At 48.2% G+C, this 17,507-nt stretch overlaps 4 protein-coding genes across 4 annotated transcripts; 2 read left to right on the top strand and 2 right to left on the bottom strand.

Moving 5' to 3' along the window:
* Window positions 1–499: 499 nt before the first annotated feature.
* F5147DRAFT_813776 (uncharacterized protein) lies at window positions 500–3,940 on the bottom strand (the record flags this gene model as incomplete). Its single annotated transcript, XM_041443501.1, has 10 exons — window positions 500–1,164; window positions 1,259–1,369; window positions 1,418–1,874; window positions 1,927–2,023; window positions 2,071–2,246; window positions 2,303–2,432; window positions 2,488–2,716; window positions 2,766–2,967; window positions 3,014–3,528; window positions 3,577–3,940. 10 exons carry the CDS (start codon window positions 3,938–3,940, stop codon window positions 500–502), a joined length of 2,946 nt encoding a protein of 981 aa, XP_041289388.1.
* Window positions 3,941–4,508: 568 nt separating this feature from the next.
* On the top strand, window positions 4,509–7,086 carry F5147DRAFT_655738 (uncharacterized protein; the record flags this gene model as incomplete). Its single annotated transcript, XM_041434009.1, has 7 exons — window positions 4,509–4,811; window positions 4,877–5,076; window positions 5,163–5,511; window positions 5,571–5,906; window positions 5,954–6,325; window positions 6,379–6,693; window positions 6,739–7,086. The coding sequence occupies 7 exons, from the start codon at window positions 4,509–4,511 to the stop codon at window positions 7,084–7,086; spliced, it is 2,223 nt and encodes a 740-aa protein (XP_041289387.1).
* Window positions 7,087–13,861: 6,775 nt separating this feature from the next.
* On the bottom strand, window positions 13,862–14,749 carry F5147DRAFT_763024 (uncharacterized protein; the record flags this gene model as incomplete). Its single annotated transcript, XM_041440609.1, has 1 exon — window positions 13,862–14,749. The coding sequence occupies one exon, from the start codon at window positions 14,747–14,749 to the stop codon at window positions 13,862–13,864; it is 888 nt and encodes a 295-aa protein (XP_041289386.1).
* A 1,576-nt stretch (window positions 14,750–16,325) lies between these two features.
* Window positions 16,326–17,383, top strand: F5147DRAFT_839362 (uncharacterized protein; the record flags this gene model as incomplete). The annotated part of the gene is made up of 2 exons (XM_041444210.1): window positions 16,326–16,487; window positions 16,540–17,383. 2 exons carry the CDS (start codon window positions 16,326–16,328, stop codon window positions 17,086–17,088), a joined length of 711 nt encoding a protein of 236 aa, XP_041289385.1. The 3' UTR covers window positions 17,089–17,383.
* Between the last annotated feature and the right edge of the window lie 124 nt (window positions 17,384–17,507).

Here is a 17,507-nt window from a genome sequence, read left to right as displayed (position 1 = left end):
TACTACTTCTTCCAGCACACGAATGGATATTCGGGTGGCAGTTTAGCCCAGTGGCCGGGCCATATTCATGGAGTAGTATATCGCTCCCGGCTCCCCTTGATACCACCGAGGCGGTTTCAGCATGGGAAATGACTATGTCTATACCTGTGACCACTGAGGATCCCAACTGCTCAAATATAAGCTTCTTTTATCCTCCAGTTCTATGTTGATAGTACGGAGTTCATATATATTCTTTTCTTGCAGAATTGCTACATCAGTAAAACCTCACTTTTATTTTCTGCTATTATCTCACTTTACCTGCCTTGGCGCCAGCGCTAAGGCGCGAAAATGAATATAAGGAGTGTTAATTGGGTGTCCTGAATTTTCTCAAAGGCGCCACAGAGTGGCTAAGTGAAATTGTCGGTGCAAAGGGAAATAAGGCATGTTCAGAACGAAAATAGTAGTATATAGTCAAATTGTGTTTAAGTAGCTACACGCTAGTATCCAAAACAAAGTGAAGTCAAAATGCAATCTCGAATGCGTGGTGATCAGCGTATTTGTTCACATAGTAGGCTTGAAATGCGTCATATGAATGATAAAATTTGAGCTCCTGGGGCACAAATTGCACGCCATACATGGGAATAAGATGCGCAGCACGATAAATAGAGTCAATATGAATGACCGCGTACCCTGGAGCACTGTCTGCTCCAAATCCAGGACGAACTATCCACATTCCTGTATCTTCATCTGGGGCGTCGCCAACTTTGTCGAACCAGCTTATTAGAGTGCAGGGATATAACCTGCCCCGGTACCTGAATGAGAAAAATGCACGAACACGGGCAACTTCGAGGCCTTGCATGCCAGGCAAACTGGAGTCTGTGTTGATGAAAACACAGTCATGGCGCTGGTACTCGTTCCGCCAGATGGGGCAAGAACAAATGTGTTCAACATGCATACCACCGATCCCGCTCAAATCACTCGGCGCATAGAATCGTGATGATGCGGAATTGAAGACCGAGATTTTGCTAAGATAGAGGGGACATTTGGCGAGGGGTATGTTAGATGGGTCGCGAGGATCTTTAGGATGCAACTGTTGGAATAAGAAGCGTCTGAGGAGGTCAGGTAGACTAGGAATATTGAGTTCTTCGGCAAGTGCAGGAATAGTTTGAGCACGTTTTTTGCCCTCTGTACATAGTTTATTAGGACATTCAAAAGGAAGAAAAAGAAGTCTTACAGCGTGTTTTCGCCAGCTGGACATAAGCTTGTAGAACCATTGGACCATCATCAATTTCCAGGTCCTCATTGATGCCGATCAGCAGAGGTGCTGGTGCTGGTGCTGGTGCTGGTGCCGGCACATTTTCATCAAGTTCATTGATCTGCTGTGCGGGTACTATTGTGCACATTAGTATATAGGATATCTCACGAACTGTTTACCCACCCAAGGCGTCCATAGTTACTGAGAGGCAAGTACCAGTTAACATTCCCCGACGTGTGAAGTCAGCTCGTGCTGCGGAAAGTTTGTCGAGCCGTTGGTTGGTCACAAGTATTTGACCAAGTGCATTATAACGGCTGGATCGTCTCCATGGCTCCTTGACCGCTTTGATGTGCTTGTTTTCAGTAATCGATGAGCAGAGGCCGTTCGGTGCAGCAAACAATCGTATGTTTTGGACATAGTGCTTGAGTGAATGTTGACGAGGTAGGGAAAAGGTAGGAACCACTCCTGTCATCCTGAAGATGTTACGGTAATGGTGAAAGCGTGAGAGAGCATCTTCGATTTCGACTAGAGTGTCTTCTGTGATTATGTTACGACGGACTAGGTAACAAAATTCGAGAAGTGCACGAAAGGTGCACACGACATCTACGGGTACATGACCCTCGATGGCAGGCAAGTAGACCTGAAGAATTAATAAGTTCTGCAACCATAGCATGACTAAATTGATGAATTACCTTCATCAGGGCCTTCGAATCATCTCCTGTCCATTGCTTGAAGCCACGTCCCTGAGGAAATCGTTGCAAGCCTGAAAATGAGGCGACAGCGGCAATTCTAAGACAATGAGTAATGTTATGTAGTCTAAATGTGGTCAAGCTTACCTGCAATCAATATCATCCATAATTTGATCTGCCTTTCGTTTCGTATGCGTGTGTCTGAGGTATTTCTCGACCCATTCGACGAGGTGGTCCTTGAATGCTCCTTTGACGAGTTGATGGAGAATATCCGGTGAGATCATCTGATGGATGTCAGCTCTGGGGAAGTCGTTCGTAAATGCCTGTTAAAATAAGATCATTAAGAACGGTGCTGCAAGGAGTGCGCTGATTCACATACTACAAGTTCCCCGACTATTCCAAAGTCATCCCACAGGTCACCTAAGGAACCTTCTTGAACGAGTGCTTCTGTGTATTCGCGACAACGACGTAACGCATCTTCGTCGAGATCCTCACGAGATGCCATACATCTGCAAAAAAAATTGTAACTTATACAAAGATACATACTAGATGACAAAAACGTACTTAGGGCACCAACCATGCACGATACATGCTAACAGCGCTTGCTCCTCATAATCTGCTATGTATGGCCCTAGTCCGTATATAACCCGACGGTAGTGACCGTCTCCAAAACGAGTGACTTCGGGGGTTGTCATGCCTGGTTTCAGCATGTTGAGAATCTTGGAGAGTGACGAATGGAACAGCTGTCGATGGAATTTTCGGAACACTGCCTCGGTAGCATGTTCCTTTGTAGCTGTAAAAATCAGTTAGTCATTATCATAGAAGCCTGCACCACGACACACTTTTCGGCATAGCAAGGAAGCCAATGACTGCTACTCCATCACGATGGGCTCGTCGAACATTGTTGTGAATGTTCCCAATTGAGGCATATAGCGGATAATACTCATTATTACCTGTCCCGACTGAAACTGTCGTTTTGTCACTGCCAAGGATGACAGGGACAAACGTAGAGCCGAGCATGCTCGGGTCCTTAGCTATTTCATCCTACATACAGAATTAGCAGTCATTACCGGATGAAGACTGCACTTACTGCCTGATCCCATGCCCAGTCACCAGACATAAAATCCTTCCACTGGCGCTTGTTGCCCTCGGTTGAATATTCTCGATAGGGGCAGTAGTCTACTTCACTGGCGTATGTTGGATTTGCAAGCATATTGCGCACGACTTCACGTGGGTCACGAAACCAGACTTCGTATTTGTCGTCCATCCATGGCTTGGTACCATCTTCAGGTCTCTCACCATCGTAAGTTACTGTAAAATTTTGCCAATTCATGTCCCCAAATGGTGAATTATCGATGACATCGTACAGATCATGATGATCTGCGAATGGCGGCTTGTTGCCATGTTTTGCAAGGGTAGACACCCATAAATCCAGCAACCGGTTGATTTGACCTGCCGGCATCTGATTTTGCGTATACAGGAACTCTGCCGTTTCGAATTCTGTACGATTGCGAAAGGGTGTCCAGTCGCCAGTTGCTACGTTCTCCAAAGGTGGGGGCGGAGTGCCAGGGAGGAGGAATATACCATCCGTGTTGCATGGTCTGGCTGTAATCACATTCAGCCACAGTGACAGAATCATGCGAATGAACTTACCATTGAGACCCATATGATAGTTTCGATACAGGTGATCCCCAGGCCCAATGAATTCCGTATCAACGTTTGGTTGAGGCGATGGTTGATGTTGGTGCTCCAAGTCGGCATATCCTTCATCCACATCCATGTCGATATTGTGGTTGACATGAGGCTGTGGGCTTGGCAGACGGGGCTCTGGTATGATGGGTTCCGGAGAGTGTTGGTGGTTGTCCTGAGGTAGTACTGGCGGGATGGGATGTGCTGAAATGCGATGTTTTGTTCGCCCGGCGATAGTTTTGAACCACCTTGGACAACTTCTACATGGTAGTTGGAGCGAACTATGGTCGCGACGGCGTAGTTGACTCCATGGAATGTTATCAGGCATTGCAGCAATACTAGACTAGAATGATGTTCAGTTCTGGCAATTTGTACATTGAAAGGTGGAAAACTCACCAATCAGAGATCTGCGTGTTGAAAGGCGGAAGGATTACCAGTATTAGCTCTGGTGGTTCGCACACCGGAAGGACTGCCAGTATTAGTTCTGGCGGTTCACGCGTTGAAAGGTGAAGGATTGTCAGTACTAGTAGCTCTGGCACATTGAAAAGAGGAAAAATCACCAATAGGAAATCTGTGTGTTCAAAGGTGGAAGGATTGCCTATGTTAGCTTGGAAATCTGCGCGTTGAAAGGTGAGAGCTCTAGCAAACAGCAAAGTTGAAAAGAAAGACGGCAAACTTACGTCAATTAAGGACAATTCAGTACACATGCGGACCCAGTTGCAAAGGACGCTGTAAATGACTAGACTGACAAATTGAACCTTTAAAGTTTCGGGTTGATTTAAGTAAGGAACTTACAAATTTGCAGTCAAACTTCAACTACACGTTGTCCTTGACATTTTTTTCACCCATCTCAAGCTTGCCGCAGCACTCATTTAATCTGCTACTTGTCAGCAATTATGTCCGATATCACTGAGGGAATCCGCACTCGCCGAGACAATAAGTTCAAACACCCGGGCTTGCCAGACCTGCCAGTGCAAGGACGGGTTCCGCGACGTAGCAAGGCCCAGAAAGCAGAGGACGACAAAATCCTTGAGGAAGCCCGCCAAGCTCAAGAGCAGGCTGCAGTCGAGGGGCTGCAGCGGCTTGCTGCAATGCAGATGGAGATGGAGGAGGCAGAGGAACAAGGCGTGGCGACTAAACCAAAGCCAGTCAAACCCCGTGCTCGCCCTGTCAAGAAAAAAGTAGTGCCTGCCAAACCAGTAAGAAGCTCCTGGCAGCAGGAAGCGCTGGTGTTACTAGTATCATAAATACTGACTCACCCAAGGCTGGTACCGACATCGAGGACCAAGAAGAAAGCAGCCAGGACACCAACATTGAGGACGGAACAAAGAAGAAGAACCAGAGGGCCGTCAAAACGTCTCTGAAGGATGCAATCAACAATGCACGAGGCTCACTCACAGAAAAGGTTGAGTTAATTCAGGGGCCATGTGTTGGTGACAAGAAAGGAAAGTCTTCTACCGTGACGTGTGTCTTTTTGTTCCAATCAAAACCACGATGTTGATGCTGACTGAATCGACTCTTTTTTTTCTTAACTTGACCTCAAAATTCAGGACCAACCCCAAGTTTTCATTGATAAAGCGCGTTGATGGTTGGATTTCTGATATTTCACCAGACGCAACCGAACTACTCAAAACTTCCAGCGCTTCTAAGACTCGTACCACTGCCTCAGCTTTGTCATTGGCGCATGGGCCACCAAGCAGTGCTTTATCCAGTTCCTGCGCTACATCAGTTTTGGCCATAACTACCAAGTCCTCCAAATCTAAGGCCCCCCCTGCTCTAGCTAATGCATCTGACACTCCCAAGGCTCTTGTTGGCGGCTTTGATGATGAGTCGGATGATTCTCAGGAACGTTTGGATGCCTTCATTCAAAAGACGAAGGGGAAGCAGTCTTCACTTAGGGTGCATACTAGATGTTTTGTAATAAATTCTAATTCTAATGCACAAAGCCAATTATATAGATTAACTCAGATGCGCTGTCTTCAACAGAGGACTTACAGGATATTGATATCGACGCACCAATGGACCTGGATGATGCATTGGTGGACCTGGAGGACAATTTGTTTGAGGGCAAAGATGCCAGGATGTCCAAGGTGGTGGACAGTGACAGCAGCCTAAGCGATGGAATCTTGTTCCGTCGGAGTAAGAAGCGCAAGCTTGCAGACACCAAATCCTCCACCCTCGTCTTGGAGAGTACCCCCTACGAGGATACATCAGATGTTGAGGTTATTGATGTCCCTTCAGGCCCTGTCGCAATGGCCAATACAATGAAGACGGCTGTGCGTTTGACCTCTTCGGTAAGCTTATTTTATTGATGATTATCACAACTTATATTCTCTGACAGACTGCCGTTGCCGTCTCCCAGTCGGCCACCACAAAGATGCAACCACCTGCAAAGAAGGTGAAAATTGAAGAGGACGTTGATGCCAGCACCGCGCAACTAACGCTCACAGCCCCACCTGGCTATTGGATTGAGAAGCAATACAAGACGCGCTCGAGCTACCGAAACTATCATCTCCCTCCTCATTGCCAAGATCAACGGTGGCCGAAGCAGTTCCTCCCAACACTTTACCTGTGGGCCGGGAGTCAAAATGACCTCTGGCAATTCTTAGACGCTCCTCTGGTCGAGGCACTCCAATCCATTTATGATGTTGTGTATTCAGAAGAATCAGATCTTGATTACAAGGTGACCACTCAAGGGTCTGTCTTTGGCGTTGTAAGTCGCATTTTTTTTCTGTCACTATTACTAATGGTTACAATCTCAATCAGGCCACCCAACGTCTCGCAGAGTGGCGCAGCAATTTTGGATCAATGGGACTGGCTATTATGATGGATTTTTTCACTAGGAATGCTGACACTGATCCAGAAACACTTGCTGACGCGCTTCTGGAGGACTTCGCTTTCATTTATGAGGACATGGAAAACCTAGACCTGATGCAAGCCTTCCGGTCTCCATTCATGTTGCAGCTCTTTGCAACCGCTCATCTTCACGCCATTCTTGGGCATGTTGAAGTCCCCGCACTTAAAACATATGTGCTGTCCGTCGTCGGGATGACTGGTGTTATTGGCATTTGTGCAGCTTCAGTAAGTACTCTGTACATTCAAGTAACATTACTGATAATTCTACAGCTCGAGCGCGCCATCAAATGTCTCCGTGTCAATGCCATTGACATTGATGTGGACACCCTAGATCCGGGTCCCGCACAAATGAAGCGCAAGCTGCGGACACCGAAGATTTTCAACAAGGCCACCAGCAAGGATAGCACTACCGAGAATGCCTTCTCCATCAACAACTGGGGATCAGTAACTGCGTCATACGTGGTTGCTATCGAGGCGAAAGGAGACGACTACATGAGGACCACAACATTAACGGCTCGGAAATTGCTGAAGAAATCGGGCAGTGTCGGCCTCCAGAAGTACTTTCGCACTGATGATGACAGCTCAGAGGCCGTTGACATCCGCGCCATCCTGTGGTAATGAAGATTGATTCTTTTTTTCCTTTATTGACGAGCTGATATCATTCTATAGATGTCATTTCTGCACTGCTCACTGCAAGTTTCCAATTGTGCGGCGCCTGTCTTCAAACCATTGCATTTTGCCTATCCCACCATCGCTCCGGTTTTAGTGCTGCCGTGGTCCGGTTCGGTCCGGTTCAGAGGGTCCTGGACGAGAACCGAGAACCGGACCATGGTCCAGTTCTGCAAAATCTTCAAACCCCGAACCGGACCACAGAGAACGGTTCTCTGTGGTCCGGTTCAGTTTTTTTCTGGTCCGAACTCGAACCGAACCCAAAAATTTTCAGCGGCGAGCATGAAAAAAAAACATTGAAATACTAGTTTACACATTGAGTACCTACTCCAATGACATGGCTACATACCCCTCTCTGCCTCTGTAGCCGCTGATCCAAGAGCTAACTGATTTGATCTATACAAATGGTGAGAATGAAATAAAACACAATAACAACCAATGCTTACCGTGGGGAATGTGAACCTGCGGCGTCTGATCCAGACAAGCAATTTGAAGTAAGCTGCCAGTTAACCGCCATTAGGATGTGATTTCACTGGCAGAAAAAGGTGGTAAAATGTTAGTTTCCCTGCTGTGTGAATGACACAACTTTTACTCGAGCATATTAGCGAAAGCTCATTCAAGTCCCGATGTACGACCTTGGCTTTGTATGTGGTGTGCTTGCGGTCTCGTTGGGGTATATTTGGAAGGTTGTCGAGTGATGAATGGTGCCGGGATATGTTTTGGTGCTTGATGACGTGTTTGAGATGTGGGTGGAGAGGGTGGCGTTGGGGTAGAGTGGCGAGGCATATCACAGCTCAATGGCATGTCTTCTGGAGGAGAAGGGGGGTGGGCAGTAGATTAGCGTGCATGTCTTTGCCGTTCCTATGGATCCCCTCTGTTCTCTTGTCGAGTCGTCGCGGAATATTGGTTTGAAAGCGGGGTGAGAGACAGCGGGCGAGAGACAGAGGGTGAGAGACAGTGGGCGAGAGCAGCCAGCGGGCATGTGAGACAGTGAGCGAGAGACAGTGGGTGAGTGAGACACGGCGAGCCAGCCAGCAAAAGTCAGCTGGCAAGAACAGCAAGCGAGTGAGAGGGGATGCGGTGAGGTGGCAGGCATCAACATAGGCGCAGGTAGCGTGGTGTGTGATGGGTTGTGCGCTGGTAGCGATGAGTGCTGCATCAGGAAAACCCCAACTTACTTAAACTTGCCTTAAACAGACTTAAGTCGTACTTAGTGACTTAGCCTACTTTGCTAGAAATTCAAATTTGACATATTCAGGAAAAAGTTGTTCAGTCATATTAGCATACATATTTTGTTACAGGTTACACTAAAAAAATACAAAATTTACTAGGTAGATGATGCATGAGAGAGGAAACAAATGTGGCTAAGTTGATTAAGCAAGATTAAGTAAGTTGGGGTTTTCCTGATGTGGCCCTCGAGGGAGCCATCAGCATTCAGAGTACAAATCATAATATGCACCTCTGCAGCATAGTGCAAGACACAATCCCTCCAAAATCCACCTTGATCGCGCCTAATATATCCACCTCCAGTAAAAGGTAGTCTTGCGCAGTGTTGTAGCCGGTCCTCAATGAACAGAACCTCCTGTTATAGAGGTGAGTTGGTGAGAGACTTGAGAGTTTAATTAGTTAGTGCTTACCTTCGAAAAGGCTAAATGTAGCTTGATTAATCAACAACGTGAATCCCGAAGACGACAGTCTGATGTCGAGGCAGATGTTGTCGAAGTCGAAGTCAATAAGGGTTCGGAATGGTTCGGGAAGGCCGAACCAGAACTGGACCGTTTGGGAAGACCTAGAACCGAGAACCGTTTTCCGGTCCGGTTCTAGCTGGCGCAAGAACCATGGACCGAACCGCGGAGAACCGGACCAAAAGTCCGGTTCGAACCATGGTTCTGGACCAGACCGCAGCAGCACTATCCGGTTTGCTCGTTTTGTTTTTCATTATCCGCATTTCATATCCTTTAATGTCCTTTTCTTTCGTTTTACATTCATTTTCGCTCTTACAATCACTGCCCTTTCTTCCTATTTTGACCACTTTTTCACACTTCACGTCGCCATTTACTCCATTTTAACCAATGTTTTGTTCTTTGAGGTTCACTTCGACGCGGTTTAAGAGCACGAACGGGAATTATTGGTTACTGACTATGAGACAAATGAGAAGTGAACAGGGAAGGTAAGGATTGGCGATGAGTTTTCGGGCGAAGGCGCGTAGCGCTTTCCGGCCCCGGGGAAAAGGACTTAGCCTAGGAGAGTCGAGCTGCGAGGGTGGGTGGGATCGCCTCGCTATGGCTCGATTGGCTGAAAACTTTCCTCAGGACCCGAATGGGTTGTTGTATTCTTTCGAGAGAAGCGAGGCGTTGAATCGAGCTTCAGGATCGATGAAAAGAGGGAGTGGAGGGTGGGGAAAAGAAAGCGAGCAGAGTGAGCTATGCAGCGACGAACAGTGATCGCGGCACGGAAGCAAGAAGCTTGGTGCCGCATCTCTTGTTCGCTCGAAGACCTTACTCTATTTTTTCATTCGTGCCTCTTTACATAATAGAGTGACAATCTTTGAGGTTCACTTCGACGCGGTTTAAGAGCACGAACGGGAATTATTGGTTACTGACTATGAGACAAATGAGAAGTGAACAGGGAAGGTAAGGATTGGCGATGAGTTTTCGGGCGAAGGCGCGTAGCGCTTTCCGGCCCCGGGGAAAAGGACTTAGCCTAGGAGAGTCGAGCTGCGATTCCCAGGTGCTAGGAGTTCGGCGACGCATCGAGCGAGACTGAGTTAGATTCCCAGATTGTAGGAGGCGGACGAGGTACTCACGTGTAGGATTCTCGTCTTTGAGTTTCGTCCTAGCGCACTGGTGGTATGGTACAACGAAGGAATTCGTCGTGCAAGGTGGGGATAGCTTGCATGTACGGTGCCATAATTTGAGCGTGTTTCCTTAGGTACGCGAGGAACGCGTCACTCGCCCACCGGCCCTTCACTTTGACGACGTCGAAAGGGACATTTCGCAGCAAGTACTCTAAGGTGGAACCAATACGGATTCCGTGTCCCTGTAGAGGCTCGCGGCCTGCCGCTTTCGTTGCAGAGGCTAGCCTGCTGAGAAATTTCGTTTTCGTGAGAGGTCGGTGGGTGCTGTCTTTGTGCCGATATGCAAAAAGAGCGAAGTTGATTGGGGGTTCGTTGACTCGCAGGTGGTTCAAGAAGGCTTGTTCTGGGTCTGATAAGCCTGCTTGCTTGGCCCAGTGAACATCTTCGCCCTCTGGGGCAGACTTTGTTCGGGGTAGATGGAAGTTCTTGGTTGCGAGGTTCTGTCGATCTCGCATGTCTTTGACGCAGTTAGGTGAGACGTGGAGGTTCGGGTCGAAAGCGTTCAAACGGGGGACAGTGAATTCTCCAACTCTGGCCGTAGCGTAGAAGGTGGTGGTGAGACAGGCGAAAACTGAGGCGTCTAATGGATTATCTAAATTGAGTTTCTCCCGTATGGCAATGATGAGATCTGTGGTATATGGTTCGCGTTTGCTGCGTCTGGCGTTGACGGGGGTTAGAGAAACAGCTGCTGTCAGCATGGCGTCTATTTCAGCGTCGTTGAGTAACCAGTCTGCGCCATGCACGATGTGCCATGCGCGGACTCCATTGATGTAGTTAGATACCGTTTTTCCTGAATAATTACCGACCATGCACGAAATAAATGTTTCAATCAATATGTTGCTTGCTGGGGCTCTCTGCTCCTCTGGGATGGTCTTGCTATCGCAAAATACGTGGAATATGAGTAGCCCGGATCCATAAGTTTCGCGAGTGCTTTCTGCGTAAGCGTGAACCATCACGTCCCAGATTCGTTCTATGTCGGTAGCGCTCAAGGGGAGGTGTTTGCCTTGCGCGTCTTTCGACGAACGTTTCGTTATTGGCTGCCATAGGTAGAGTCTGTCTTTTGCGGGACAGTGTGGGCGTAGATGGCATGGGTTGGGGGTTAGGCTCGCATTATAGGCTGTGTCCCTGGTTAAGGTCAGGCTCTCGATTGTGTAGTGTCACTTACTAGCTTTCCGACGCTTCGAAGAGCCTGTCTCCTTCGGATTCGAATCTGCGGTTGACGCGATCTCGGCGTTGGAATTCTCTCTCTCCGTGTCTCTCGCCCATTGTGCGAAACGGTTCGATGGGATGGGTGTGGGCACGGGTGCTTCGGGTTGGTTTGTTTGAAGGAGGAAGGGGGGATTCAGAGGCTTCTGCGAGGAAGGGGAGTAGTTCTGGCGGGATTGGGATGGGAGGGAGCTTGTCACATGCAGGGGGATATATTCCGCGCGAAGGGCCGTCTGCGGGGTTCTCTTTGCTTGGTACATACCGTGTAAGAATCTTGCATTTGGTATTGGCAGCAATCCGATGAATTCGTTTGAAGACCTCATTGCATGACTGACTTTTGCTGCAGCCTTTCCACCATCCTTCCACAACTCCCCGGTTGTCGCCATAGACTTTGAAATAAGTTCCGGGGGGACAAGACCTTGCGACTGCCTGCACCAAGAGCTCAAATCCGACACTTTCTGCCCACCCGATGTCGCGACCATCTCTCTTCCAACCAGGTAGGAGTTTCCAAGCTCGCCACTTGCCATTGATGATGATACCGATCCCATAGCCAGAGCTAGCGTCCGAATAGGCGTTGAAGTCAAATACAACACATGGTCCTGGGATTGGACGGGTGACATGGGTGGAGCTGAGGGTGCTTTTCCACCACTCAATGTCGTCTGGGGTGTTGCGAGGGGGAGTTCTGGCCATGTGTGGGCGGTCTTTGAAAATGCACAGCATTTTTTCCAAGTTCGTAAGGTACGCGCGGCCAGCTGGTGTGATAAGCGACGCATGTAAGAGTTTACCGTAGAGTTTTTGGACTTCCTGCAGAGTATGGGTCCTCTTGGACTGCCACATTCTGATGGCCTCAAGGTACTTGGTGCGTTTCTCGCTTGACAACGCAACCGTTCGTTCGGCAATGTCCCATACCAGACCGATGTATGGAGGTTCATTACTGAATGGTTTATCTTTCGACAACTCCCAGATGATCCCCATGAGGACGGAAAAGAAGTCGATGTCCTCCATGCCGTGTGTGAATTGTGCCTCTTCGGCTGAACGTGGTGACCTGCCCGAGAGGTCTTGGATGGGGAAATGAGCGTCTTCATCGAATTCCTCTTGTGATCCGTCTGGTAGAGTTTCTCCCCTGTACCATCTACGTCCCCCACTTGTGATGATACCTCCGTTCTTTGTGATTTCGTCAGCCCATAGTCTCCGTTTCCTATTGTACTCCTCCCTGTATTTCTTCTTGATTCGAAAAAATAGGTGGTCATCAACCCATTTTGACAGAGGGCCAATGCCTTTGGATCGGAAAATGTCTGCACCGGCATCAGCCACATTGCCGTATATGCCAGCTGATGGCCCGAAACCGAAACAGAATGCTGTATCGATGGCGAATGCATCTTCATCCAGCCGTATTGCCAGACCTGGCCATTGGGAGTGATGGAGCGGGATTGTTCTGTAGGCTTCGGAAACATCACGGACGGCTCCTTGAGAGCCTGGGGGAAGGTGCCATATTGTTCGGCAGATGGTTGAGAAGGTCCCATATGTGCAAGGAAAGAGGTCGGAGTCAACCTTTGAATTAATAGAGCTAATAGTAGGGGGAATAGGATTGATAGGATAAGATAGATTTTGTACAAGGCGAAATTTCCCTGGTTTGCCAGGTTTCGGAACGAGTGACAATGGAGCCGTTTGGAAATTTCCAATGGCCAATTTGAGATCCTTAGCTGTGAATGGGCCAATGAAACGGCCCTTTGAAAATTCACACTCAACAATTTTCTGAAAGACTTCTCCGTGCTCGTTGATAGAGGTGCTATTAGAGGGCGTGTATGTACATGTAATTGGGGGTATGCCCCCAGAGAAACCATAGACAAGTCCATCTGTGATGGATGGATATTTATCGAGCAGATTCGACTCTGCCAGTAAGCGATGCCAACTCTCTGGGTTATACGGTGTGTGCGCCTTAGCTCTTCTCGCTGCGAGGGCAAGATTGAGCTCCGTGCTCTTTGCTTCCACAGCCTGAGCATTCGTGTGGGGCCTCGTGGTTTGATATCTGGCAGCTCCCTGGGCACTGCCATTTGTAGCATATAGGGAGGCCTTGAGGGTTGATGAGGCGTCCATCGTCTGCCCGGTGGCAGTGAGTGCTGGTGCCGTCCCACGTGGTTCGAGACTCGCAACGTTGGATGTCGTGAGCGAAGCGGTCGAGACAGAGGGCGCAGGCTGATCGACCGCGGGTGCCTGCGCCCCGAGAAAAACCCCCTTGCCTTTGTTGGCGGTCGCGGGATTTGTCTGGTGAGGACGGTTTGCTTCTCTGGTTGTCTGACCTTCGTGCTGGAGAGCGCGACCGTGAGTTGTGGTTGCGCTGGTCATTGTTGCCCCCACGAAAGTCCCGGTAGCTGGACTTCCGGTATTGATTTGAGGGCGTCTCTCTGCTCGAGTGCTGCACGGTGACGTGGGTGTGTGCATCCACGTCAAGTTGTGGGCATCCACATTATGGTTGTGGGCATCCGCGTCAAGTGTGCGGGCATCCATGCGAATGGGTATGAGCATCCGCGGGAAAACGTCGCGGGCATCCGCGGGATCAACATCGCGGGCATCCGTGTCAAACGGGGATGTTATTCATTGTGTGTGGAATTTGGAAGGGGGAGAAAGGTTCATGGATTAGCGGGTCTGCTTGATCTCGATTTAAGACTGGGTACGTACGATGTTCCATGTGCGAGAGCGAACTTTATCCCACAACTCCTCGTTGATTGTCCGAATGAGGTTCTCGTTGATGTTACCAATGTTGAAACCCTCGTCGCGTTTGAGACGGTCGTGCCAATCTTGACGTACGCGTGATGCGTATGTCAAGATCACCATGTCACCGATTTCACTGTTGTTTCGAATCGAGTGGTTCTCAAGGTGCCAGAAGAACAACGACAGTGCGTCGATGTTTGGTTGGGGCCACTTGGCTTTGCTGATTTGAATGAGGAATAAGTTCTTTGCTCGGAGGAAAATCGAGAATGATAACTCATGGTCGGCCATGGCCGCTTTCGACGCTTTGAACGCTGAGGTGGGCCGTAGCGTGAGTTGGTCATCTGTCCTCGTTATGCTCATGTCGTTGTCGGCCACTGAGCGTGAAGACTTGAGGGCGTCTTTGCACCCTTCCGGCGAGAAGTACCATAGCTCTACATATTCGAAATTGGTGAGTTTCTGAATTGCGTATTGAGCGGGACGGGGAGTCAGGTAATCTCCTACGGATGATGCGTGCTCAAAGCCGTTCATCTTTGGCTTCTTCTTTTCAGCTTCTGTCCGCTCCCTCTCTGTTTCAGCTTCCCACTGGGTGCGCTCTTCATTCTCCTGCGCGGTTCGTGCCCTTTCTGCTTCTGCAAGGACTCTAGCTTCTGCTTCTCGGTCTTGGTTCCATTCCGCTACTCTTGCGTTGTGGTCTGCGTTCCATGTCTCCGTGAGACGGGCTACAACTTCTTCTCCGGTCTGGTTTGTGGCAGCTCCGAGGTCTGCGCGAATGCCTGCGTACAGATTACCAGCGAAATCTGGTACCATTTCGAGGTTTGGGTCGACGACTAGAGCCATTGTATTTTGAAATTAGATAGGAATAAGATTGTGTAAATTTTAAGGAAGGTTTCTGGTGTGGAAAGAAAAGAAAGCGAGCAGAGTGAGCTATGCAGCGACGAACAGTGATCGCGGCACGGAAGCAAGAAGCTTGGTGCCGCATCTCTTGTTCGCTCGAAGACCTTACTCTATTTTTTCATTCGTGCCTCTTTACATAATAGAGTGACAAACTTTGTATTGGACAATGTGACGCCGTTTGCGCTATTATTACTGCTTTTTTTGTCGGTCAATGCCTAGTAAGTGACTTTTAAGAGCAATAAAGTAGAATTCAGAGGGCGAGTGGCCTTTTTCTCAATTTTTCCGCCGTCTCTTTCATGTCACCCCAATGGCTCCTCAAACCCGGTTAAAGTGAGAAAATAAGGATAAATTAGGATTCATCACCAAAAATAAAAGTGAGGTTTTACTGATGTATCGACCTCGGTCACGGACCGGATATCGTGCACGTCGCTGTAACTATGCTTTTCGATACCAAAAGCACCGCAAAATGAAACCCTCGTCATGGAAATTTCTAGCAAGCGTCATGTCTGAACCTTCTAGCGCAGCTCCGAGATGGACGTATCTTTGCAACGAGTCAAGGACCTCAAGTTAGGTAGGTTGAAGAAACAGATGAGATGTTTGCTTGTCATGAACATGATCCGATTTGGAATGCTGCACTACAGGATATAGGGTTCTGTAGCTTACGAAGACGACTAAGGAGAAATGACGACCTTCAATTGTCCATTACTATCGCTTTGTGAGTGACCATGACTTCGTGAGTCATTTTTGATGTATAGTGAGTTTGTCAGACGATGAAACGTGATAAACTGCCGACCCCCTGGCTGGATTCATCAGTTCCCGTGCGAAGTAGCGGGCACTCACGAAGTGACCGTACTAGTAGGGAATGATGGCGGTTTGTTTTAGAGAAAACTAGTTTGAACTCTTCGTTCTTCACCTCCACCATTCTCAGGGATGTACGTCAGGCAAGTAGCTTGCGAAGTTGCACTTTTTTGGATTGCAATGCGGGTGTTTCGTGGACTATGTCTATGGTCCAACTCTTACAGTACGTAATGCTAGTCATTCCTATATAATGCGACCTCATTCAATCATCAGGCCCAGAACGCATATTATGGAGCATAAGTCAACCCCTAAGCGATACGCGGCACGACACTGTCCACTACCTTCTCCTTTACTCGTTAGATGCAAGGTGATGTTTATTTCTGACAGTCGTCGGCAAGCAGTTTAATGATACTTCTGAGTTATTCACAACTGGTTTAGTCCGTTTGTCTTCTCTGACATGGCAAGTTAAGTTTGAATGTTGAAGGGTTGAAATGGACTGACATTATATGACAGGCAAGTGATGACTGTTTGTATGAATGCCGACCTTCGCCACATTATGGACGGCTAGAGCATGTCAACGCTGAGATGCAAGAATACGAGCTGACATGTATAGCTTATGGCCACTTCTGTACCATGCAGATACTTCAACCATCGAGTATAGCCTCGGCGAGACACTTATGAATAAAACGCAACCATTGAAAGGTTAGTTGCTCTTATGAATATGGCGTCACTTATCAAAGTTCCACTCATTCTCTCGTCTGCTATCACGCAGCAAGTGACGTTCACGCCCCCAAACGTCCCCTTGAGTAAAGAGATTATTCCCCAAACATTTAATGAGTGGGTCTTCACTGGGCTTATTATATACGGGTTTCCAGTTGTGAAGGTGAGTGTTTTGTTTGCCTATCCACAATCATTTTTACAGAACGATGCGCCAGGCAATTTACTGGGCTGTTTCTTTCGCAGAGATCGTTACAATTGTGTCTCACACGACGGACTCTCTGTCCTTCATACAGGCCATTGCACAACACGCGGTCGGTCACGGGATTCATGACACACCCATTACTTTCCCTCTCATCTTGGGCACCACACTTGCTGTCGTAGGGGGTCTCATACGCTGGTGGTGTTTTCGCACCCTCGGCCGCTTTTTCACATTCCAACTCAGTGTCCGCAAAGAACATCATATTGTCACGACCGGACCATACGCTGTCATACGCCATCCATCATACACATCGGGTATTATACAGATCACTGGCATGATAATACTGCACGGATCGCCCACTTCGTGGCTTAGAAGCTCCGGAGTTTTAGATTTTTTCGGACTCAAATTAGCTGTGGTGGCATGGCTGGCGCTGATTACACTTCTTATGATCAACATCGTGTTTAGGGTCAACGAAGAAGATGAAGCACTGAAATCTGCTTTCAGAGACGAGTGGACGAGATGGGCGAAGGCAGTCAGGTATCGACTGATACCTGGCGTCTACTGAACCCATTACACTTGGCATATTGGTGTTTTACAATGGTCACAACTATTCCCCGTTCAATCTTATATCTAGATGACCTGCTCATACGAGAAGACCGTCTTTCCCTTTCCTCGTCCGAAGTTGGAGGGAGCTCATTTCAAAGTTTCATTCTACAATAGCACTCAGTTTCTTTTTTAGTTGACGGTGACACTAGGGTAACTAGACTGTAGTGCAATGGCCTTTGTACAAATTTTGTATTAGTCTTTTTTTGACTTTCTATTTGTATTCCCGTCTATCATGATATCGATATGCTTCTAGGCTAACCTGATATTTCATATAAACCGTGACGAAGTGGGCGCAGTGGCATCTCGATCAAACGAGATTCTGTTCGCTAATGTGCTCTGAAGCAAGTACAAGAACCACAAAGGCCCACGAAGAAGGTT

Source organism: Suillus discolor (genome assembly GCF_016758755.1).
Source record: "Suillus discolor strain FC423 chromosome Unknown F5147scaffold_56, whole genome shotgun sequence".
Classification (NCBI taxonomy): Eukaryota; Fungi; Basidiomycota; class Agaricomycetes; order Boletales; family Suillaceae; genus Suillus; species Suillus discolor.
Note: the sequence above shows the minus strand (reverse complement) of the source record. Positions and strands in the feature narration are given on the sequence as shown.